The sequence below is a fragment of the Rhinoderma darwinii genome, chromosome 3 (genome assembly GCF_050947455.1).
Source record: "Rhinoderma darwinii isolate aRhiDar2 chromosome 3, aRhiDar2.hap1, whole genome shotgun sequence".
NCBI classification, from domain to species: Eukaryota; Metazoa; Chordata; class Amphibia; order Anura; family Rhinodermatidae; genus Rhinoderma; species Rhinoderma darwinii.
This window is the reverse complement of record NC_134689.1, coordinates 56,464,498-56,491,150: the sequence shown is the minus strand read 5'-3', so window position 1 is coordinate 56,491,150 and position 26,653 is coordinate 56,464,498. Positions and strand designations below refer to the sequence as shown.

The 26,653-nt window shown below is 39.5% G+C and overlaps 1 protein-coding gene across 2 annotated transcripts in view; it reads right to left on the bottom strand.

Annotated features, from left to right (window-relative positions):
• ANKHD1 (ankyrin repeat and KH domain containing 1) overlaps window positions 1–26,653 on the bottom strand; it is a 277,970-nt gene that overhangs the window by 103,409 nt on the left and 147,908 nt on the right. For both annotated transcript variants that reach the window (XM_075856368.1, XM_075856369.1), the window contains exons 13-17: window positions 21,838–21,981; window positions 20,110–20,197; window positions 4,552–5,259; window positions 2,945–3,084; window positions 2,753–2,864 (exon numbers count right to left, since the gene is read on the bottom strand). In XM_075856368.1, coding sequence (XP_075712483.1) covers window positions 2,753–2,864; window positions 2,945–3,084; window positions 4,552–5,259; window positions 20,110–20,197; window positions 21,838–21,981 — 1,192 coding nt within the window. The remainder of the gene's footprint in view (window positions 1–2,752; window positions 2,865–2,944; window positions 3,085–4,551; window positions 5,260–20,109; window positions 20,198–21,837; window positions 21,982–26,653) is intronic.

Genomic DNA, 26,653 nt, shown 5'->3' with positions numbered 1-26,653 from the left:
CCTCTGCTGACAAGCTTTATGGAGATGCTGATTAAATTTTCCAGCAGGACTTGGCACCTGCCCACAATGCCAAAAGTACCAATACCGGCTTTAATAACCACAGTATCACTGCGCTTGATTGGCCAGCAAACTCGCCTGACCTAAACCCCATAGAGAATCTACAGGGTATTGTCAATAGGAAGCTGAGAGACACCAGACCCAACAATGCACACGAGTTGAAGGCCACTATCAAACCTTGCCACACCGCATTGATGCAGTAATTCATGCAGCCCCGGCTAAGTATTGAGTGCATATACTGGACATACTTTTCAGTAGGACAACATTTCGGTATTAAAAATCATTTTTGAAATTAGGCTTATATAATATTCACATTTTCTGAGACACTAAATTTTGGGTTTTTATTAACTGTTCGCCATAACCATCAACATTAAAAGAAAAAAAAATGCTGGAAATAGATCAGTGTGTGTAATGTATCTATATACTATACGAGTTTCAGTTTATAAATTGAATTACTGAAATAAATTAACTTCTTGATGATATTCTAGTTCATTGGGAAGGACTAATATATACATACAAAATATACACACCTCTCTCTTGCTCTAATAAATAAATATATATATATATAAATATATATATATATATATATATATATATATATCCTTCCAGACATAGGTGTTTATTCACACACATGCCCATGGGAAAATTCACCAGGTTAAGAGATTTGACAGTCGGCTCCAGCTGGCTGCATGGTCTTGTTTACAATCTGGGAGGAGCAAAAGATTTCCTTCGTTTCTCTTGCCTCTTACACTCTGGGAGGGAAGACATAAACAGTGGACGCATCCTGTATACGGTAGTATCCCACGACACAGGAGGTTCCCACGGCCTGTCCCCACCCCCTGCACGTGCAGGAGTATGTGATGTCATACAGAAGTGCACGGAGACCGTTTAAAAAGACAAAAAGACCTCCTGAGCTCGCTCTGGTTCCTGCCTCACCACACACCAACATACCTCCTGTCTCCCTGCACCACTACCAAGGAAGGACCCCATGCACCGCGAAGTATCCTCCCACTCTCCATGTTCTTTCTCTCCCCTATACAATGATCCTACAATTCTCCCCATACATCTAACCCCTACTTCCACTGGACAAATAACACTTCACTTAAAGGGGCTGTCCACTAAAGGACAGCTGATGACCTATCCACTGAATAGGTCATCAGTATATTATCGGTGCGGGTCAGAAAGCCAGACACCGCACAAATCAGCCGCTCCGGTGGCCTGCGGGCACCGTATGTTATGGCACATTATGCTATGTATGGAGTCGGAAGCAGTTGGCTCCGTACATAGGATAGCGGCCGTGCTGCAGCTCTGATCCTATTCACTTGAATAAGAGCAGAGCCGTAGTACTGCAGCTCGGCCGCTATTCCGTGGCCGGAGCCAACTGCTTTCCGGCATGTACGTCCGGTGCACGGATGCCACTGGACCAGCTGATCAGTGCAGGTCCGGGTGTCAGAGCCCCACATATCATGTACTGATGACCTAACCGGTGGATAGGTCATTAGTTGTTCGGTCGTGGAATACCCCTTTAACCCTTTTCCTTCCCTAGTCTACAAATATCCCCTGGTATTTAATCCACTAGTAACAGGGACAGTTAGAGCCATGTGGGGTGGGTCACAGAAGCAAGCGTGGGTGAGTGCACTGTAACTTATATGTATGTTTGGGTAAGTGGGTGGGTGTTGGTATAGTATTATAATATATTGTACTGGTACTTTGCAACGTGTAGTATTAGTGTACTTAGTACATATTAAGTTATTACATGTATTGAGGTATACGGAAACTATATCGTGAATTATGTTTAGATAAGTGGGTGGTGGTATAGTACTGTTGATATCTTGGTAATACTGCTCCACTTGTAGTGTCAGTATACCGATACTATACTGTGATTATACGGTGTTCGGTGTTTGATATCAGTTTGATTTGTATTAATAAATATTGCTTTTATTTACACTCGTAAATTAACGCATACACACACACTTAGTGGCAAAGCAGATCGTTAGCGTTAATACAATCAAAAAGGTAGCGGGGCTAGGCATAAGCCTAGTATAAAGGAGGTAGTAAATAGCCAGTGATCTGCACTAGATAACCAGCCCTTTTTCAGTGACTAAATATTCCATAATGGTGAATACTAGAAAACTTTTATGATGGTAGACTGAAAATATGACTGGGGTTAAGCCGTGTTCATACTGGCATAAGGGTTTTCAGTGTTTTTAATGGCAAGAATACAGGTGCCTATTGGAAATCTAAAAGACCCAATTATGAGTCGATGGGGCTCATCTGGCTCCACTCAAAAACTAAATTTGGTATATAAGTCATGGCCCCATTTTAAACAGAAGCAATACTTCTAAAAGTGTAATCCGGTCAAATCTGATAATATTTATTTTTTATTTTTGCATTAGACGACAGCAGAGGGAGGAATAGGCAAAATAATAATATAAAGACAGCCTATGTTATAAAAGTTCTAAGGGTGTATTCAAACATGCCAGAAGCGTGCAAGTTTTTTTGGGGTTTTTTTCACACGCGTTTTACTATGCAGCACCATGGCTTTCTATGTGGTTTTTGGCTGCATGGTTGTAACTGGTTAAACAGGTTAAAAATGTGTTTCTCCTGCAATAACCACATTTGGGAACAGAGGCAAATTGTGGTAAAACTAAAGTATATGTGAACACACCCACAGCAAACAATTTAACACACTCACCTTTTTTGTCTCGGTGTTCAATATTAGCACAACGAGTTATTAGCACAGACACAAGCTCCTCATGTCCACCTGCACAGCCGAGTGTTAATGCAGTATCATGATTGCTTTCAGTCTATATAAAAACATAAGGAAAACGGTTACATTTTAATCAAAGATAAAGTAGCATGATATGCAATTTGTTTCATAACTTACATGTGCATCAATATCTACTGTTGCAAAGGCTGGTAGTAAAGACTCTTGATCTCCATTTTCTAAAGCCAGTTGAAGCGCTGATGACGAGTCTGTTGTAGCTGGCTCACTACCAGGCATAGAAGGTATTTTGTCAGATACTCCTAAACGAAAAATAATGGTTCTTATTACCTGCCAAGTATCTTGTCTGTGCTATTCATTCGTTTTAGAATTTAACAATTCTTTGTTTTAACAAAATCTATAGTAATAGAACAGATCAGATGAATTGTAATAAAAAAAAGTGAATTAACATCTGCCATTTTAAAGGCAATGCAGTCTATAATTTACAGCTCTCCTGTACCCTTAGGGGCTGTTCACATATGCGTAATAAGCTCTGACTGGGTCCTCCGTAGCAGATCTAGCAGAAATTGCCAGAAACAATAGCGCAAAATAGATACCCCGACGGAACCTGTTAAAAGTCAATAGGTTCAGCCGATCGCCAGTGGTGGCCGTGTTACACTGGAATCGCTGCGTCCAGTATTCCCTCGTTCTGATGGAATACCCTGACACAGACGTGAAAAGGGCCTTATGTGTCTGCATAGTTAAACTATAAACAAACTCGTGTAGTCCAACCTGAGGTCCTCCTTCCACCTGTCCCGTGTTTCTTTTGCGGACTACTGAAATGTATTCTAGTAAGAAACAGATGGATGGAAAAATAGAGTATGGAGTATGAGTAGAGTATGAATGCAGAATCAAAATACACTGAGTTTATAGCCTGTTATCATGGACGCACACAGGTTTGTATACACAAACGTTTGCAAATAGTCGGCCAAAAATTACTAAGATTTTCATTTTTGATTCATTGGAGCAATAAAACAAAGTTAGTTATGAAGATGGAAATCACCTTTAAGAAAAGTGAATGGTATGCTGTATATAATCTACCATGGAGGATGAAAGGGCTTTTTATATGCTAGCAGAATCCTAGTCTTAAAAACAGCTTCTGAGTTCTAATAAGTATTTGAAGAAAACTTCTGCAAATTATGTAATGGGATCAGTTTCCGCAAAGGGGCAAGTTCAGATTCAGCAAATCTGCAGTGTTAAATATGCAAAATTAGCCTTTGATTCGCAGTGGAATTCCCCTTTTGTACATGAAATTGGACTTTAAAAAACCGTATTCACATGTATTACACTATACTTTGTCATGGATTTTCGGTGCGGAATCGGTTTGAAAAATCTGCAACAAATCAATCACATCTGAATGTTGCCAAAAGATTGGCTTTCTGAATCATAGTAACAGTTTGTTCCTTTTTTAAGTGGGTTATTACGGATAAAGTTTAGACTTAATCTATCAGGTAAAACTTAACAAGTCACACACTTTAGAACAAAAAAAGACATGCAGCCTTGTAAATTAAAAAAAAAAAGACAGACACACACACACACACACACACACACACACACACACACACACTATTTTTTTTTATAGCATACAAAATAATGTTTGGGGCAACACTCTAAAATACGATGACATATTGAGAATCTTTCATACACCCATATGCTCAACATTACAGTCCTATAAGTAAAGAATTTACTATAGAATGATTTTTTTCTTCAACAAATTTGACAGTACCTACCTGCCATGATGTCATCAAGAGTATCATTTAGTGTTTGGGCTGGAGAAGCAATCATCAAATTATCTGCAACTTGAGATGACAGAAGATTAGTATTGACCAGCGGCTGATCCAGTGCTAGATTACTGCAAGATATGACAGTTTCACTGGAATCCATTCCTGAAAGTCCTAGGTCATTAAGAAATGTTGGCACTAAGTCCATGGACGGAGGTCCACTTTCTTCATCACATGATTGCAACAGCACCTTGTGGCAAACCGTACTAAACTGGTCTAATTCTTGACACTTCTCATCTAAAAAAAGCTGCTCATCAACTATTAATGTAGGCTGACTAGTTACTGGACAAGGCTGGAGAACATCAGTTTCTGTACTAGAATCATCTTCCAAAATCTCCTGGGTAACTTGTTGCTGAGTTTTCATCTGTAATTGCCTTTCCACTTTTTGAAGTTCTTTTAAGATTTTCTTTTTCTTTTGAACCTGTTCTTCTCTGCTCTTTTTCAATTCTTCAATTTTATCTTTATTTAACGGTTCGCCCTGAATCAGTTCTAGTGATTTGAGCTGGGCTCTTTCAATCGCACTAATTCGTTGACCAAGTTCATTTAGCTTTCCTTCGGTTTCTTCCACTATGCATTCTAGGGGCTGATATGGGTGGAGAGGAGATCTTTGTTCTTTATCTGAAGAGTTCAGGTTATTATGTGTCTTTTTGGATGCACCTGTATAAAAACAGAGTTGTTTCTTACACAGATTCTACAGCACATATCGGTCATATAAGTGTTGCCATTATTATTAATATTACTATTGATCAGTGCAGCGCTAACATTTAACACTTGTATAAAACAACTACAAAAGCATTTAGCAGACAAAATGTGACACTCTAGAAGATGAACCCTGCTCAAATAAGCGAACCGGATTAAACTTGTAGAAATATCTTCCCAGTAGGCAGCCTAGTAAAGGGTCTGTTCCTTACAGGTTCAGGAGAGGGGTATTTGGGTCCTTTAGGACAACTCATTTCAGAAGTTTTAGTGCGTGTTAGTTTAACAGATGTAACTTTTATTTTTTGAACTATCGAATGGAGAAAGGCGGTTCTTTTTGGGACCAATACATCATTCTTTCATTATTTTTACACAGGTTTTTTTTTTAGAAGATAGGATTATAATTTGTATAAAGAGAGGGAGAGGGAGAAGAAGAAGATGTGCGTTTACCTGGAGTTGGAACACCTCACTTGAATGGGGCAATATCAGACACGGCCCACGCAAAGGAGTGGATTAGTTTCTTGATAAACAGACCCCTTTTTTCCCCCCAATATCAGACAATTCCTTAAAATTTTCTTAAAGGTCTCAACATTTAGGCTTAAATATTAGAAACCGGCTGTAAAACCCACAAAAATAAAATTGGTGTTACCATTTATATGGTCAATGTGGTTTGGCCCTACACAGTCTGACGTAGTATAAATCTGTTCAATCAGTGCAGACTGTGCAGGAACGCACCCCAATCACAATATGCAGTTGACAATTTAAACAAACATTTCCAGGAGGAAAGTCAGAAAGGAGAGTTCTCTGAAAAAATGCTCCGGAAGTATTTTAAGGCTAATGCAATGGTTTAATAAAAACGGAGAAGCCAGGAGAGCGGACAGGTTCTCTTTAAAGAGTATCTGTTATTACAACTAACTTATAACATGTTTGAACATGTGATCTGTACAATAGGGCTGCCACAATCTGCCGATCGCTGTTTATGCCCCATATTCAGATTTTCAAAGAGCGCAAAGAGTAGAAGCCAAAATGGAACAACGCTCAATGCAGCACTGCATTGAAGGGTTCTCAATGTCAAGATCCACAGCAATCACAACATTTTGTATGTCTTTATGACATTAAGTTAGTTGAAACTACAGTGGCACTTTAAAAAGTCAGGCTGGTAGGTTAAGTGATCTTTATAGGTACTGGGTAGATACTGTCCAGGATTAAAAAAAAAAAAAAAAGGTTGTTGGTTTTTCGTCAAGAAAAAAAAGTGTTAAGAGAAAGTACAAACATTGAACCATTTTAAAAGGGCTTCTAATCCTGGCCAAGACCACAAATGAAATTCACATATGTATGGAGACATTTACATGGAGGTTATCTGAATTTAACCCCTTAGTGACCACCAATATGCCTTTTCATGTTGGTCACTAAGGGGCCTTAGGCTAGGCCGTCGCCTTTTCACGGTGGCCTAGTCTAAGTCCTGTACGGGTGTCCCGTGTAGGCTGGAGCCGGGGCTCTGCGGTCTGGTGACAGCTGGGCTCCTGCTCCAACGCCCGTGATCGAAGTAAACTTCGATCGCGGCCGTTTAACCTGTTAAATGCCGCTGTCAATAGCGACCGCGGCATTTAACTTGTTTACAGAGGGAGTGAGCTCCCCGTCACCCATCGGCGGCCCGCAAATGCAATCGCGGGTCTCCGATGGGGTGGCATGACAGCCGGGGTCTTGATAAAAGCCCCCAGGTCTGCCCTGGACATATGCCTATTAGGATGCTCTGGTATACGAAGTATACCAAAGCATTATAGCAGCGATCTGAAGATCGCACAGTAAAGTCCCCTAGTGGGACTAATGAAATAAGTAATAAATGTGAAATAAACATTAATAAAAATTACAGTAAAAAAAAAAAAAAAGCATTTTTTCCCATAAAAGTGTAAAAAAATAAATAAAAGTACACATATATGGTATTATTGTGCAAAAATCGTAAAACATAAAAAACCTCTACATATGTGGTATCGCCGTAATCGTACCAACCCATAGAATAAAGGTAGCATTTTAGCGAACGGCGTCAATTTAAAACGCATAGAACAATGGTGGAATTTCAGGGGCTTTTTTTTATAATCCCCCCCAAAAAAGTTAATAAAAGTTAATTTATATGTACCCTAAAATGGTGTTATTAAAAAGTACAACTAATCCCGCAAAAAACAAGTCTTGATACAGCTATGTAGACGAAAAAATAAAAAAGTTATAGCTCTTTGAATGCGACTATAGAAAAACGAATAAAATAGCTTGGTCATTAGGGCCTAAAATGGGCTGATCACTAAGGGGTTAAGATACGGGAGGTCAAATAGTAATTGTTCGTAATATCATTAGCCCCTTAACCCACCATGATGCCACTACACGTCATGGTGCGGGTGCTCAAGTATAGAGCGGGCTCACGCGTTGAGCCCACTCCATACACTGCGGGTGTCAGCGTTGTATTAAAGCTGACACCCTGCTTCACAGCCAGGAAAAGCGCTGTTCCTGGCAGTTTAACCACTTAAATACTGCAGCCAATAGCGGCCACGGCATCTAAGATGTTAGAAAGAGGGGGTTGCCACCCCCGACAGCCCATTGCCCCCCCCCCCCCCCGTGATGCGATCACGGGGTGCCGATGGTTGTCATGGCAGCGTAGATGCCTAATGAAGGCCCCCGGCCTGCGTTTCTCAGTCTCCTGTTAAGCCCTCTGGCAGGGCTTAATAGCTTGTAAAAATTACAATACACTGCAACACATTAGTGAAAAATAATGATAAAAAAAAATTAGAAGTTCAAAAAACCCCTTTTCCACATTCTAAAAGTTATATTTATTTATTTATTTAAATAGTTTTTGTAAAAATAGTAAAATATAGGAAAAAAAAAAATCTATAAAAAGGAGCAATACGAGTAATCGTATTGACCGGCAGAATAAACTTAAGTGGATGTTTTTACTGTACGGTGCAAGCAATAAGACACGAAACGAAAATGTCAGTTTCCCAGAACATTATATGGTACTTTAAATGGTGTCAATAAAAACTACAACCCCTCCAGCAAAACAATTAGCCTTCACACAACACTCCATTGACTTAGAAATAGAAAAGGTTATGGCTTTTGGAAGATGAGTGAAAAACGAAACCGAAAAATGACTTGGACATTAAGGGAATTATTATACTACAGCTAAACAATAATCAGAAATTCCCAGCAAAGAATTCGGACAACACAATCAACTAAAAAAGACAAATGGCCCATTCCACCAAGGATTCAAAGTCTTAAAACTCACCATCAACTGCTGCAACAATGTGGCAGATTCACTAATATTGTCTAAGCTTTAGACCAGGGGTCTCAAACTCGGCCGGGTAAGTGGGCCACATATAGAAAAAAAATGTGAAGTTGACGGGCCGCATTACTTTCAAATTTGATACAATACAAAATTATTGGTAATCAATTAGTTATTTGAACTACTATAACACTATATTACTATAATAATATTACTATAACAATACCGCTAAGTTTAAAATTTGAGCGAATTCTCCACGTGCTTATTTAAACAGTACAGTTTTCCAGTTTAAGTGTCGCTAAATGCAGTTCGGCGGCTCAATTGGCAGCCACACATGTCAAGACTGGGCAGCCCCTCTGCAGATGCTGCCACAGTGGAGGTTATATATGTGGACAGCGATGTCAGGAGATTCCACAGAGTCCTGGAGCAGAGCCTATACTAGCGCTCTGCCCAGGACACCACTCTGGGGAAGACCCTGACAACACTGTCCATATGTGGACAGCGATGTCAGGGAATTCCACAGAGTCAAGGAGCAGAGCCTGTACTAGCAGCTGTGTCCCGCGGGCCGCAGATGACAGCCCCAGGGGCCGCATGTGGCCCGCGGGCTTGAGGCCCCTCCTGCTTTAGACCGTGAAAACCAGGCAGCCAGAAGATGCATCAAATGTATCACAGTGGCGCATGCTGTATGATATATTTGTCGCATCTTGTAACACGTCAGAAACTCTTCCTTACACAACTTTTAAGTTGACTTCGTTTACTGCAAAATTTGTGCTAGACAACGTCTCAAACAGTTGATAAATGTGGCACACAGCACGTGCACCATAATTTTGAATACATTTTAATAGTAAATCGTGTCTAAACTCCAAAGATATCCCCACAGTACAAATTAATTAAAACAATCAAAAATGGGTGGTGGCTTTGAAGCTGGCACAGTCCGATGACAATGGTGATAGTTTGTGTGAGAGACCTTAAACGTAAATTGACCTGCGGTGCGGTTTTCAAAAGCCGCAGCGTGAAAATTCTTGCATTTTAGTCTCAAAATATTATCTGGCAAGGTATATATATATATATATATATATATATATATATATATATATATATATATATATATATATATATATTTTATGTCTCTATAAAAAAAAAAAAGTACCGAAATCCACAGAATAAAGTCTGCATCAGTTTCCGCATAAAATGTAAAATCCCCAACTAAAAAAAATAAGAAAAGTGTAAAAAAAGAAACAAATTCTATCTGCATTTCTCTGCTGTTTTAATGGGATATTCCACATCAATTTAAAGCAAGGTGTGCATGTAGCCTAACATTTATTTGTATATGTATAACCTTTGTTCGATAAGCGATATTCTACGTTTTTACAAAAAAAATAAATTCCACTTTAAAGGCTATATACATCTTTGCAGACTTTAACCCCTTAAGGACGCAGCCTAGTTTGGGCCATAAGGCTCAGAGCCCATTTTTCAAATCTGACATATTTCACTTTATGTGGTAATAACGTCGGAATGCTTAAACCTATCCAAGCGATTCGGAGATTGTTTTCTCGTGACACATTGGGCTTCATGTTCGTGGTAAAATTTGGTCGATATATTCAGTGTTTATTTGTGAAAAATTGCAAAATTTAGAGAAAATTTTGAAAAAATTGAATTTTTCAGAATTTAAATGCATCTGCTTGTAAAACAGATGGTTATACCACCCAAAATAGTTACTAGTTCACATTTCCCATATGTCTACTTTAGATTGGCATCGTTTTTTTGAACATTCTTTTAAACAGCAATTTCTCATATTTTTAAGAAAATTTCAAAAGCCTTCTTTTAAGGTACCTCTTCAGTTCTGAAGTGGCTTTGAGGGGCATATGTATTAGAAACACTGATAAAACACCCCATTTTAAAAACTAAACCCCTCAAAGTATTCAAAACAGCATTTTGAAAGTTTTTAACCCTTCAGGCATTTCACAGGAATTAAAGCAAAGTGGAGGTGAAATTTGCAAATTTCATTTTTCTTGCTGAATTTCAATTTTATTCAATTTTTTTTCTGCAACACAGACGGTTTTACCAGAGAAACACTACTAAATATGTATTGTCCAGATTCTGCAGTTTTTAGAAATGTCCCACATGTGGCTCTACTGCGCTCGTGGAATAAAACACAAGCCCTTGAAGCAAGGAAGCACCTAGTGCATTTTGAGGCCTCTTTTTTATTAGAATATATTTTAGGCAGTAGGAATCCCCCAATAGTGACCCCATTTTGGAAACTACACCCCTCAAGGAATTCATTTATGGTTGTTACCATTTTGAACGCACAGTTTTTTCACAGCACCTATTTGAATTGGGCTGTGAAATGAAAAAAATTTCATTTTTTCCAATAAGATGTCATTTTCTTATTTTCAAAGAGAACAAAAGACCCCATTTTGTTGCCCAATTTGTCCTTAGTGCGGCAATACCCCATTTGTGGTGATAAACTGCCGTTTGGGCCCATGGGAGGGCTCAGAAGGAAAGGAGCGCTATGCGTTTGTTGGAGTCCAGATTAGCTGGATTGGTTTTCGGGTGCCATGTCGCATTTGCAGAGCCCCAGAGGTATCAAAGCAATGGAAACCAACCAGAAATGACCCCATTTTGGAAACTACACCCCTCAAGGAATTCATTTATGGGTGTTGTGACCATTTAGACCCCATAGTTTCTTCACAGAACTTATTTGAATTGGGCTGGGAATTAAAAAATATATATTTTTTTCCAATAATATGTAGTTTTAGCTCAAAAATTCTTATTTTCACAAGAAATAAAATACTCTATTTTGTTGCCCAATTTGTCCTGAGTGCGGCAATACCCCATTTGTGGTGATAAACGGCCGTTTGGGCCCATGAGATGGCTCAGAAGGAAAGGAGCGCTATTTGTTCTTTGGAGTCCAGATTTTGCTGGATTGGTTTTCGGGTGCCATGTCGCATTTGCAGAGCCCCAGAGGTATCAAAGCAATGGAAACCAACCAGAAATGACCCCATTTTGGAAACTACACCCCTCAAGGAATTCATTTATGGGTGTTGTGACCATTTTGACCCCATAGTTTTTTCACAGAACATATTTGAATTGGGCTGGGAATTAAAACAAAATAAATTTTTTCCAATACGATGTAGTTTTGGCTGAAAATTTCTTATTTTCACAAGAAACAAAATACAATTTGTTCTGAGTGCCGCAATACCCCATTTGTGGTGATAAACTGCCGTTTGGGCCCATGGGAGGGCTCAGAAAGAAAGGAAAGGACCACCATTTGGCCTACTGGGGATTTTCTGGTGCGAAGTCATGTATGCAGAAGCCCCTGAGGTACCAGTACAGTTGAAACACGCAAGAAGTGACCCCGTTTTAAAAACTACACCCATAAGGCATTTATCTAGAGGTGTAGTGAGCATTTTGATCCGAGACATACACCCTATAAACTGTAATGTGTGTTCCCACGGGTATGGCAATACTCTACATGTGGCTGTTATCAGCTGCCTGGGCACAAAGCAGGGCTCAGAGGGGAAAGACGAGGGGGGATAAGCTGTGCGGAGTACATCAGGGTAAGTAAAATTGGGGTAAATTATAAACCAAGGGATGTATGATAAATTTTAAAACACTCTTTCATACAGAGCTCTGGTTTTTCGGGACACGTGTCACATGGATATATTGTGTCCTTCCTTATCCCCCTCTTATAGCAGACTTTGTACCTCTTGACTTTTTCTCTTCTTGCCAGTTTGGGGAACTTCTCCTGGAAAGTGTTGCCCTGGGACAATGCGTGTGGCCCCGCTTCCAGAAGTACTGGGTGCCCCCCCTTCTTGGTCCCTAAAGATTAGATTCTTGATAATCACCTCTTGAAATTCCAGGAAAGTTCCCCTCTGGCCTGCACATCGACGTAGCACGTACACATTGTACAATGACATCTGTATGATGTGCACAGCCAGCTTCTTATACCACTCCGCATGGCGCTGTAGGGCTTCAGGGCTTGATCTGACAAGTCCACCCCTCCCATGTACCTATTGTAGTCTAGGATGCAGTCTGGTTTGGGGGTCTCTGTACTGGTACATCGTACTGGTACATGGGTACTGGTTTGGCCATGTATTGTTGTCAATACAAGGACATCTCTCTTGTACTTGACACACAATATGTTGCTGCTAGAATGTGCCCTGCTCTCACCCCTTCTGAGTGTTTGCCCAAGCAGAGTCTTAGGGAGGCCTCTCAGATTTCTTCTAGCAGTGCCGCATTACTTCTGGAAGCGAGGCACTTGAAGAGTGGGACACTGGTATAAAAATTATCCAGGTAGAGGTGGTAACCCTGGTCCAGCAGTACCAAATCCCACACAATTTTTGCATTATCTCCAGTAAGGGGGGGGGCATTCTGGGCGATGAATACTGGTGTCCTTCCCTTCATATATCCTAAACTTGTAGGTATACCCTGATGCACCCTCGCACAGCTTATACATCTTCACGCCATACCTTGCCCTCTTACCTGGCAGGTACTCGCGGAATTGAACCCTCCCTTTAAAATCTACCAAGGACTCATCAATAGAAATACACTAAAGGTGTATGCTTGGGAAAACCGGGCACTGAAACGGTCTAATAGGGGTCTCTGTTTATACAAACGGTCAAAACTGGCGTCAACTCGGGGTGGGCACGGCTCATTATCAGTATAATGTAAGAAGCGAAGTATTGCCTAATTTATTTATTTTTTTAGGTTACAGTTCTGAAGTTGCTTTGAGGGGCCAATATATTAGAAACCCCTATCAAACACCCCATTTTAGAAACTAGACCCCTCAAAGTATTCACAACAGCATTTAGATAGTTAAACACCTAAAGGGTTCATACACAGAAATTTAGAGCAAAGTAGAGGTGAAATTTAAATTATTTTTTTTTGTCAGAAAATCCTCTTTATACCATTTTTTTTATAACACAAAAAGTTTTAGCAGAGAAACGCAACTTAATACTTATTGCCCAGATTCTGCAGTTTTGAGAAATATCCCACATGTGGCCCTAGTGCGGTAATGGACTGAAGCACCAGCCTCCGAAGCGCAAAGGAGAACCTACTGGATTTTGAGGCCTTTTTTTTTATTAGGCACCATGTCCGGTTTGAAGAGGTCTTGTGGTGCCAAAACAGTGGAAACCCCCCAAAAGTGACCCCATTTTGGAAACTAGACCCTTTGAGGAATTCATTGTAGTTTTCTTGGGGTGCATGCGGCTTTTTGATCACTTTTTATTCTATTTTTAGGTGGCGTGGTGACTAAAAAACAGCAATTCTACTATTGTTTTTTTAGTCTAAATTTTTTACAGCGTTCACCGTGCGCTATAAATGACATATTCACTTTATTCTGCGGGGCGATACGATTATGGCGATGCCAGATGTTTATAGTTTTTTTTTATGTCTTATGGCGTTTGCACAATAAAATACGTTTTGTAAACAATCATTCACTTTTGGTGTTACCTTATTCTAAGAGCCAGAACTTTTTTATTTTTTCATCAAGAAAGCCGTGCGAGGACTTATTTTTTGCGTAAAGAACTGTAGTTTCAATCATTACCATTTTTAGGTACATGCGACTTTTTGATCTCTTTTTATTCCATTTTTTGGGAGGTGAAGTGACCAAACAATTGTGATTCTGGTACGGTTTATTATTATTTTCTTTTACGGCGTTCACCGTGTGGGATAAATAACGACATCATTTTGTAGTTCAGGCCGTTACGGACGCGGCGATACCAATTATGTATAGTTTATTTGTTTATTTATATTTATTAATAATAAAGGACTGATAAGGGAAAGGGGGGATTTTTACTGTTATCACTTTTAAAACTTTTATTTACACAACATTTTTTTTTTTTAAATGTAACTATATTACTTTGTCCCACTAGGGGACTGACTTGAGGGCAGGAGGCCCTGATCGCAATTCTAATACACGGCACTACATGCGTAGTGCAGTGTATTAGAGCTGTCAGCTGCTCACTGACAGCAAGCATAGTGGGTCCTGACTTCGTCAGGAACCACTAGGCTTCCGTTGATGGCGTAGCCAGAGTCCATTGTTAGGATTCTGGCTGCCATAGTCACGATCACCGGCCGCTATCACGGATCAGGCCGTCGATTGTGGCTTAACCCTTAAGAAGCCGCGCTCACTATTGAACGCGGCTTCTAAGGGGTTAAATCGGCGGGGGACCTCCAAGATCTGTCCCGGCACATTGAGCTGTGATAGTCTGCTGTCTGAAACAGCAGCTGTCACAGCTCATGAACGCGCCCCGTGCGAACGGTGCCGTATTTACTCCATGACCTACTATTCGGTCACTGAGCGCGAACGCTATAGTTCGCATGACCTAATAGTAGGTCATGAAGCGTTAAGGAGTTAATTAAATGCATGTTGTGTTATTATATATTTTTCTAATTTACATGAAAAAAAATAAAAAAATGTATTTACTTTTTACGCTGCAACTTGTGTGTGCGCACTATACATAGAAACTGTATAGCGCCCCTGTAAGCCAAATCTGTCAGTCAGCTGGACCCACAGCTCGGCTGACAGCGACTCCCATGTCCCTACAACACACAGGATAAGGCCCAATGCACACGAACGTAAAAACGCCCGTAATTACGTCACGTTTTTACGGGCCCATGGACTTCTATTGGCCATGGGTACCTCCCCGTATGCTTACGGGAAGGTGCCCGTGCCGTTGAAAAATAGAGAACATGTCCTATTTCAGGCCGTAACTACGGCACGGGCAGGCCCATAGAAGTCTATGGGGCTCCCGTAATTACGGGTGGCTACGTGTGTGCACCCGTAATTACGGGAGCGTTGCTAGGCGACGTCAGTAAATAGTCACTGTCCAGGGTGCTGAAAGAGTTAAACGATCGGCAGTAACTCTTTCAGCACACTGGACAGTGACTTCCGATCACAATATAGATCTACCTGTAAAAAAAAAAAAAAGACGTTCATACTTACCCAGAACTCCCTGCTCCTTCCTCCAGGGATGACTTTTCAGCCCATGTGACCGCTGCAGCCAATCACAGGCCAATCACAGGCTGCAGCGGTCACATGGACTGCCGCGTCATCCAGGGGGGTCGGACTGGATGTCAAGAGAGGAACGCGTCACCAAGACAACGGCCGGGTAAGTATGAATTCTGTTACTTTTTCTGCGGAAAGGGCTGTCCCTTCTCTCTATCCTGCACTGATAGAGAGAAAGGCTGCCGATTACTGCAGTGTAATTTTGCAGTGAAAACGTGCCCGTAAATACGGGTGGAATACGGGTCGAATACGTGTGACCAAGGACCTGTATTTACGGGAGGACACAAATACGTTCGTGTGCACGAGGCCTAACCTAATAGCAAACACACAATCAATAAAACAAAAAAAACACACACAAGAACAAACAAGTTAACCCTTTCAAGACCGAGCTCATTTTGACCTTCATGACCAGCCCCATTTTCTCAAATCTGACATGTGTCAATTTATGTGTTAATAACTCTGGAATGCTTTTGCCTATCCAAGCGATTCTGAGATTGTTTTCTCGTGACATATTGTACTTTATGTTAGTGGAAAAATTTGGTCAATAAATGCATTGCTTATTTGTGAAAAACACCAAAATTTAGAGAACATTTGCAAAAATTATGATTTTTCTCATTTGAAATGTATCTGCTTGTAAAACAGATAGTAATACCACACAAAATAGTTACTATTTTATATATTCCATATGTCTACTTTATATTTGCATAGTTTTTTGAACATTATTTTATTTTTCTAGGACGTTACAACGTTTAGAACTTTAGCAGCAATTTCTCACATTTTCAAGAAAATTTCAAAAGGCTATTTTTACAGGGACCAGTTCAGTTCTGAAGTGGCTTTGAGGGCCTTATGTACTAGATAGACCCCATAAATCACCCCATATTAAAAACTGCACCCCTCAAAGTATTAAAAATAGCATTCAGAAAGTTTCTTAATCCATTAGGCGCTTCACAGGAATTAAAGCAAAGTAGAGGTGAAATTTACAAATTTTATTTTTTTTGCTGAAATTCATTTGTAATAAAAAAAATTCTGTAACACAGAAGGTTTTACCCGAGAAATGCAACTCAATATTTATTGCCCAGATTCTGCAGTTTTTAGAAATATCCCACACGTGGCTCTAGTGTGATAATGGACTGAAACACAGGCCTCAGAAGCAAAGGAGCACCTAGTGGATTTTGGGGCCTCCTTTTTTTAGAATATATTTTAGGCACCATGTCAGGTTTGAAGAGGTCTTGTGGTACCAAAACAGTGGAAATCCCATAAAAGTGAGACGGTTTTGGAAACTACACACCTCAAGGAATTTATCTAGGGGTAAAGTTAGCATCTTGACCCCACAGGTCTTCTGCTATATTTATTGGAGTTTGTCTGTGAAAGTGAAAATCTACTTTTTTTCTGAAAAAATATTTAAAAAAAATAATCTTTGCAAGGAATAAAGATTAAAAAGCACCCCAGAACTTGTAAAGCTACTTCTCCCGATTACGCCAATACCCCATATGTGGTACTAAACTGCTGTTTGGACCCACAGCAGAGCTCAGAAGGGAAGGAGCGCCATTTGGATTTTGAAGCGCAGATTTTGCTGGATTGGTTTTCAGTGCCATGTCGCGTTTGCAACGCCCTGGAGTAAGCAAATCAGTGGAATCCCCCCAAAACGGACCCCATTTTGAAGACTACACCCCTCAAGGAATTGTTCTAGGGGTATAGTTAGCATTTTGACCCCACAGTTTTTTTACTGAATTTAGTGGAATTAGGCCGTGAAAATGAAAATCTACTTTTTTCTGAAAAAACATAGAGATGTTTAATTTTTACAATGAATAAAGGAGAAAAATTACCCCAAAATTTGTAAAGCAATTTGTCCTGATTACAGCAATACGCCATGTGGTAATAAACTGCTGTTTGGACCCACGGCAGGACTCAGGAGGGAAGGAACAATATTTGGCTTTTGGAGCTCAAATTTAGCTGGACTGGTTTTCGGGTGTCATGTCGCATATGCAAAGCCCCTGAGGTACCAAAACAGTGGAAACCTCCCAAAAGTCCCTTTAGGGGACTGGAACGAGCGATCATTAGGTCGCTGGTACAATACACTGCAGTACTAATGTATTGCAGTATAATATCATTTTACAGGCTCCTGTAACAGCGCGATCACTGTTCCTGTCCGTTAGTCCCGGGTGTCAGCTGTAATACACAGCTGACAGCTGCAGAATATGGAGCGTGAGCCCGCTCCATATATAACCCCTCGCACCACGACATTCTATTAAGTCGTGGTGCGCCAAGGCGTTAATGCGCAGCGGATGGTGCAAAGTGAAAATTAAAATTTTCCACTGATATGCCATTTTAATGCACAATATATTGTGCCCAGTTTGTGCCACTGAAGACAAATACCTCATACAATGTTGAGCGGGTTCTCCCGGATATAAAATGTCATATATGTGGACGTAAGCTGGTGTTTGGACACGCTCTGGGGCTCAGGAGGGAGGGAACACCATTTGGCTTTTGGAGCGCAGATTTTGCTTGGTAACTGTTCTGTTTGGGGTTTTGCTGGTATTTCAGTTTATGATGTGGGGGTATATGTAAGCTGTGCGGGGTACATCAGGGCATAAGAGAGTATAATAATGGGGTACATAAATAATAATTCGCAGATATGTGGCCGGTGTCACACTGATAAATGGCGCCTGATCCTATCCGCTTTTGGAACACTCTGCACATTTTGCATCGCCATATTCTGAGAGCCAGAACTTTTTTATTTTTTCTCCAACGGAGCCGTGTGAGGGCTTATTTGTTGCGGGACAATCTGTACTTTTCATTAGTATCATTTTAGGGTACATGTGATTTTTTTTTATCACTTTTTATTAGATTTTTTTGGAAGCAAAGTGACAAAGAAACATAAATTCTGACAATGTTTTTTGTATTTTTTTTTTTTACAGTATTCACCGTGCGGTATAATTGACATTTTACTTTATTCTGCGGGTCGGTACGATTATGGCGATACCATATGTATATAGGTTTTTTTTGTTTTGTGGCGATTGCGCAATAAAATCACTTTGATAAAATTATTTATTTTCTGTGTCACCGTATTCTGAGAGCCATAATTTTATATTTTTCCGTCAAAAAAGCGGTGTAAGGGCTTGTTTTTTGCGGGACGAGTTGTAGTTTTTATTGGTACTATTTTGGGGTACATGCGACTTTTTGATCACTTTTTATTCTATATTTTGGGAGTGTTGATGACCAAAAAAAAGTGATTCTGACATTGTTTTTTAATTATTTTTTTTGCGGTGTTCACCGTGCGGGAAAAATAATATTATAGTTTTATAGTTTGGGTCGTTACGAACGCGGTAATACCAAATATGTGTACTTTTTTTTTACATTTTCATTTTTTTCCTATAATAAAAGACTTATTATAGGAAAAAAAGCATTATTTTTTTTTGTAACTTTTATAACTTGTTTTTACACTTTTATAAAACTTTTTTATGACTTTATTTTTTACTTTTTACTTGAAGCCTGGGAGCACTGATCGCTGCTATAATACATTACACTACCTAGGTAGTGTAACGTATTATATACTGTCAGTGTGACTCTGAGAGTCACACTGACAGGAAGCTTATGAGAACCAGCATCCGGCTGGTTCTCATAGGCTGCTGTGCATGGCAGACCCTGGGGCCGTTATATGGCCCCCGGTTCTGCCTTATAAAAGACTGCAGCACCAGCAATCGGTCCCTGGGAAAGTTTGTTGTAGCAACAAACTTTCCAGTTTGTTATAGCAACAAACTTTCCAGTTCGTTGCTACAACACACTTTCCCTGCGATCACATGACCGGGACCTGAACTAATCAGGTCCCGATCATATCTCCGGGAACAGAGGTAGGTGATAACAGCGCGATCCGGGTGTCAGCGCTACTCTGAGACACCCGGATTGCGCTTTTAACACCCACCGTGAATTCACGTCGGCACTGCACAGAGCCCAGCAAATGCCGACGTGAATATACAGTGGGCGGTCGGGAAGCGGTTAAGACCGCCGGGATGCAGAGAATTTTTTTTTTAAATGCCCCGAACCTTAGCATTACAATTATACCAGGCTCAAAGCTAGGTGCAATATTTGGTTCACAACACTCGTTTGAAGTCGGGGGAAGTAAAAATTGTCACGGCAGCAAAGAGAGTTGTCCCACCTGGGCACACTTAGGAGACTAATACTGCCAGGGGAAGCTGTGGCAACTGCTCATTTTCTGGCTGTGGAAGGTAAAAAGTAGTATTACATGACCCCATTCAAATTAATGTGTGAAAAGCTTTGTGCTCTGGTTTAAAGTGGGGTCCCAAGCAGTGAATCAAAGACTTCCATATTCCCTTATAAGTTCTACCTCATGAAATATTCAGCATTTAAACATACTACAAAACACACACAAAGATTATTCTACAAATTAACTGTGAAAGTGAAAATCTTGACCAGTTTAACAAAATTATGTAACACCTTGGGAGAAAAAAAAAAGCAAGTTCAGAAAGTTTTAACAATGGTCAGCACTATAGTATTGCGATAAAATGCTTACTTTTTGCTAAATCCATGTGGTCTGGAGGCTTATCTGGTTCTTGAGGCGGCACAACCACGGCAAGTGTATGCATAGGTACACAAGAAACCTACAGCATATCAAAGATTTAAGATTTTATATTAATTTTGAAAGCTGCTTATTTAATTAAAAAAAAGATACAAAAAAAATTGTAAAAATACTTCATTTAATATGCAACTTAAAAACTGCTAGCTGAAAGTGGTGCAGGTGTGGTTTTGTGTGTGAATAGACCGAATTTCAATGAGCAGTTGTGTCATTTGTTAAAAACATGGTTGAGATTTTTAGGGTACTTTCACATGTGCCAAGTAGCCGTTTTTTTGCAGCACAGTCAATTACCGTATATTAATAAGATGCAATTCAGCACATGTACACTTCTACAAGAGGTCTCTAATTCAATTGAGGAAAAAATAGACACAAACAGCACGCTGTAAATAATGTGCGGCTTTCCCAGCAAAACACAAATGAAAAAAGTGCAAATCTTATTCACATTTATGTATTATCTGGACGTTGCCGTTCTTCCACTAACATTTATTTTCTTCAGTGCATACTTTTCAAAGGTTATGGGCCTTTTTTTACTGAATTGCATCTATTTTGTGCAAAAAAAACAAACAAAAAAAAAACAACTTTTCATACTTTAAATAGTTTGTTATATAAAATATAAATCAAAGCTTCCTTTAATTTGGAGCCTATTTGACATACCAAACCGTAAATACAGAATTACAAAATTCCTTCCCATGTTGCCTCCCGACCCCTGCTCTCATCCCACCATCCCAGTCTGAAAGCAGCAACATTTAATGACAAATATGCTATTCCCAATAAATTCCTATCATCTCTTACTTCTCTTACTTGGAAAAGATTCTCCTCAAGATCAGGAACTTATCTTCCACCTTGAACTATTTTGGGACGTCAGTACTTTATTTCTGTCCACCTACTGTGTGTATAGGAAATATTTTAATTTGTTTTTAACTTCGACAATTGAGGGAAGATGCGTAAAGTTCCGCTCGGTAAGAATAACTAAGTGGCCAGTATTATAAGATTTGTAAGAGACTTCAGAAGCCTACCCAGGCCCCCTAACCTAGTCTTGGATCCAAGCTAATTTCCATAACTGGAAAATATGAATATATTACAGGTACCACTTGACACTTTTCCATGATCTATGAATAGCTGGGCATCTCCATAAGCAGCGTATCTGGTTTCTATAGCGGTTATGTATCCACACTACATAAGCTATAGAACGCCATTCACTAGTAAATTCGTCAGACTGGCAATCTGACGGCTCATTCTCCAGCCCTCTTCTCTCCTGAATGATCTTCTAAGCTGAATTATGACCAAATCAAATGTTCAAGTGTACTGTATGTACATGTCAGCTGCACAAGCCAAACAAAGCAAAATGTATTAAACTTCATTAGAATTTTTTTGCATGCATGCATTAAAAAAATTTTTTTTATGTAATAGTGCCTATAATAGCCTTCACAGTTTTGGCTAAACTATATAAAGGTGTTAGGCTCTGAGTAGTATAATAAAGGCATGATAACATTGAATAAACCATTTTCTATGCCTGTTATTTTTGCTCTGGCGTTAAAAATATGTAGAACGGTGGCAGGGATAAAAGTGGCGTTAATATCACGTATTGGTGTCATTTTCTTTAAAAAAAAAAAAAAAAAACAACGAACACACAAGAATAAATACAGATCAAGAAATCGAACGTACCGCAAATTGATCATGAAGTGTGGGTGTCATCTGACTGATCTCGGTAGAAGGGACTGATATAACATTGTTTGGGTAATCCAATAAATAGGAGACAACGTTGGTATGTCCACCCTTTGCAGCTTCTATCAGCATCGTGGATCCATCCTGGAAAATATAAATAACTCTTTAGATAAACTTCATCTGACAGCCTGAAAACCTCAAATGTAATGGGCCATTAAAGCATTCGAACCAGAGATGGTTCACGTCAAAGTATATATTAGAAAAAAAAATTCTCTCTAGCCTTGTTGCATTAATATTTTAATAAATTCATCAGGAAGCATCTCAATATAGTCATAGCCTCAGCCATCTAGAGAACAATGGTTGCCTTTTGGAGATCAAAGCAAAAATAGGATTGGAATGTCATTTTTCAATAGAACAAGATATCGTGGGGAGAATCTTCCAAGACTGCCCAGTCTCAAACAGTAGCCTGCTGGAGTGAAATGCGCTAAATTAAGAAATGCACACCTCTTAATACATTTGGCACATCAAATGAAATCTACTCCCGCTATGGGCTGCTGTAGATCTCCGCTATAATTTACGCCAATTTTTGGCATAAATTATAGCCCATTTGTTGGGCTGTGGTTGCACACTCCTCCTGAGCCCTGACCCACTTTATTAAAATCGAACACCACCGCAAATTTTTGCAATACAAGTGCCAGAATGTACAGAATTTTTCAGCCGAAACCTGGCACAAATTGCATAATAAATCTCCCCCCTTGACTCTTTAGCAAAGGTAAGCATTAATATTACAGGCCTCAAGCAGGGATGAATTCCTTCTAAGGTTAACCCACAAGTTGACACTTTTCAAGTGTCCAGAAACTTTTACTCAATTATGGACAACTAATAATCACCAGTAATCTCCAATATCTACATTGTGTCAATAAGGCATGGTAGGGGCCCGGAATCCTCATCTCAATCACTTGGATACCAGCTGCAGTCCCAGGCACCAAGGCCCCTTCATTGGGCTGATCAGAGATTTCGGAGCATGGATCCCCACCAAATATTGATGGTCCTCTTTCATTTGCACTCTGTACATTACTGTGATAAAGTAGTTTTTCTCTCACTCATAACCTACATAAAATGTGTCCTAGCCTCTCTGAAGGCTGGTCATGCTTTGTGCAATCTGAACGTCACTTTCCAGTGTAGAGATCTGCTATTCATCATATTATTTTTAACCCCTTGGAGACACAGCCTGTTTTGGCCTTGTGGACACAGCATATTTTTTTAAATTCTGACGTGTCATTTTATGTGGTACTAACTAGGGTATTCTTTTACCTATCCAAGCGATTCTGAGATGGTTTTCTCATGACATATTGTACTTTGTTAGTGAAAAAAATTGATCAATAAAATTCAAATATTTGTGAAAAACACCAAAATTTAGAGAAAATGTGCAAAAATTAAAAATGTTCCTACATTTAAATGTATCCACTCTTAAAACAGATAGTAATAAAACACAAAATAGTTACTAGTTTACATTTCCAATGTCTACTTTATGTTTGCATCGTTTTTTGAACATCCTTTTATTTTTCTAGGATAAAAGGCTTAGAAGTTAGTTTCTCACGTTTTCAAGAACATTTCAAAAGGCAATTTTTTCAGGGACGAGTCCAGTTCAGTTCTGAAGTGGCTTTGAGGGCCTTATATATTAGAAAGTCTCCATAAATCCCCCCATTTTAAAAACTGCACCCCTCAAAGTATTCAAAACAGCATTCCGAAAGTGGCTTAAGCCTTTAGGCGTTTCACAGGAGTTAACCCTTTCAAGACCGAGCTCATTCTGACCTTCATGACCAGCCCCATTTTCTCAAATCTGACATGTGTCAATTTATGTGTTAATAACTCTGGAATGCTTTTGCCTATCCAAGCTATTCTGAGATTGTTTTCTCGTGACATATTGTACTTTATGTTAGTGGAAAAATTTGATCAATAAATTCATTGCTTATTTGTGAAAAACACCAAAATTTAGAGAAAATGTGCAAAAATTATGATTTTTCTTATTTTAAATGTATCTGCTTGTAAAACAGATCGTAATACCACACAAAATAGTTACTATTTTACATATTCCATATGTCTACTTTATGTTTGCATTGTTTTTTGAACATTATTTTATTTTTCTACGACGTTACACGGCTTAGTACTTTAGCAGCAATTTCTCACATTTTCAAGAAAATTTCAAAAGGCTATTTTTACAGGGGCCAGTTCAGTTCTGAAGTGGCTTTGAGGGCCTTATGTACCAGATAGACCCCATAAATCACCCCATATGAAAAACTGCACCCCTCAAAGTATTCAAAACAGCATTCAGAAAGTTTCTTAACCCTTTAGGCGCTTCACAGGAATTAAAGCAAAAGTACAGGTGAAATTTACAAATTTTCTTTTTTTTGCTGAAATTAATTTGTAATAAAAAAAATTCTGTACCACAGGAGGTTTTACCCGAGAAATGCAACTCAATATTTATTGCCCAGATTCTGCAGTTTTTAGAAATATCCCACATGTGGCCCTAGTGCGCTAATTTACTGAAACACCGGCCTCAGAAGCAAAGGAGCACCTAGTGGATTTTGGGGCCTCCTTTTTTTAGAATATATTTTAGGCACCATGTCAGGTTTGAAGAGGTCTTGTGGTGCCAAAACAGTGGAAATCCCCCAAAAGTGAGACGGTTTTGGAAACTACACACCTCAAGGAATTTATCTAGGGGTATAGTTAGCATCTTGACCCCACAGGTCTTTTGCTATATTTATTGGAGTAAGTCTGTGAAAGTGAAAATATACTTTTTTTCTGAAAAAATATAAAAAAAAATATTTGCAAGGAATAAAGATTAAAAAGCACCCCAAAACTTGTAAAGCTACTTCTCCCGATTACGCCAATACCCCATATGTGGTACTAAACTGCTGTTTGTACCCACAGCAGAGCTCAGAAGGGAAGGAGCGCCATTTGGATTTTGAAGTGCAGATTTTGCTGGATTGGTTTTCAGTGCCATGTCGCGTTTGCAACGCCCTGGAGGGAGCAAAACAGTGGAAACCCCCCAAAACTGACCCCATTTTGAAGACTACACCCCTCAAGGAATTTTTCTAGGGGTATAGTTAGCATTTTGACCCCACAGGTTTTTTGCTGAATTTAGTGGAATTAGGCCATGAAAATGAAAATCTACTTTTTGCTGAAAAAGATAGAAATGTTTAATTTTTACAATGAATAAAGTAGAAAAATCACCCCAAAATTTGTAAAGCAATTTGTCCTAATAAACTGCTGTTTGGACCCACGGCAGGACTCCGGAGGGAAGGAACAATATTTGGCTTTTGGAGCTCAAATTTAGCTGGAATGGTTTTCGGGTGTCATGTCGCATTTGCAAAGCCCCTGAGGTACCAAAACAGTGGAAACCTCCCAAAAGTCCCTTTAGGGGACTGGAACGAGCGATCATTAGGTCGCTGGTACAATACACTGCAGTACTATTGTATTGCAGTATAATGTCATTTTACAGGCTCCTGTAACAGCGCGATCGCTGTTCCTGTCCGTTAGTCCAGGGTGTCAGCTGTAATACACAGCCGACACCTGCAGAATATGGAGCGGGTGCAGCGCGAGTCCGCTCCATATATAACCCCTCGCACCACGCACGACATGCTATTAAGTCGTGGTGCGCCAAGGCGTTAATGCGCAGCGGATGGTGCAAATTGAAAATTTTCCACTGATATGCCATTTTAATGCACAATACGTTGTGCCCAGTTCGTGCCACTGAAGACAAATACCTCATACAATGTTGAGCGGGTTCTCCCGGATATAAAATATCATATATGTGGACGTAAGCTGGTGTTTGGGCACGCTGTGGGGCTCAGAAGGGAGGGAACGCCATTTGGCTTTTGGAGCGCAGATTTTGCTTGGTAACTGTCCTGTTTGGAGTTTTGCTGGTATTTCAGTTATGATGTGGGGGCATATGTAACCTGTGCGGAGAACATCAGGACATAATAAGAGGGTATAATAATGGGGTACATAAATAATAATCCGCAGATATGTGGCCGGTGTCGCACTTATAAATGGTCGCCCGAGCTCATCTGCTTTTGGAACACTGCAAATTTTGCATCGCCATATTCTGAGAGCCAGAACTTTTTTATTGTTTCTCCAACGGAGCCGTGTGAGGGCTTATTTGTTGCGGGACAATCTGTACTTTTCATTGGTACCATTTTAGGGTACATGTGATTTTTTTTTTATCACTTTTTAGATTTTTTTGGAAGCAAAGTGACAAAGAAACATAAATTCTGACAATGTTTTTTGTATTTTTTTTTTACACTTTTCACCGTGCGGTATAAATGACATTTTACTTTATTCTGCGGGTCGGTACGATTACGGCGATACCATATGTATATAGGTTTTTTATGTTTTGTGGCGATTGCGCAATAAAATCACTTTGATAAAATTATTTATTTTTTGTGTCACCGTATTCTGAGAGTCATAATTTTATATTTTTCCGTCAAAAAAGCGGTGTAAGGGCTTGTTTTTTGCGGGACGGGTTGTAGTTTTTATTGGTACTATTTTGGGGTACATGCGACTTTTTGATCACTTTTTATTCTATATTTTGGGAGGGTTGATGACCAAAAAAAAAGTGATTCTGACATTGTTTTTTAATTATTTTTTTTTGCGCTGTTCACCGTGCGGGAAAAATAATATTAGTTTTATAGTTTGGGTCGTTACGAACGCGGTGATACCAAATATGTGTACTTTTTTTTAACATTTTCATTTTTTTCCTATAATAAAAGATAGGAAAAAAAGCATTATTTTTTTTTGTAACTTTTATAAC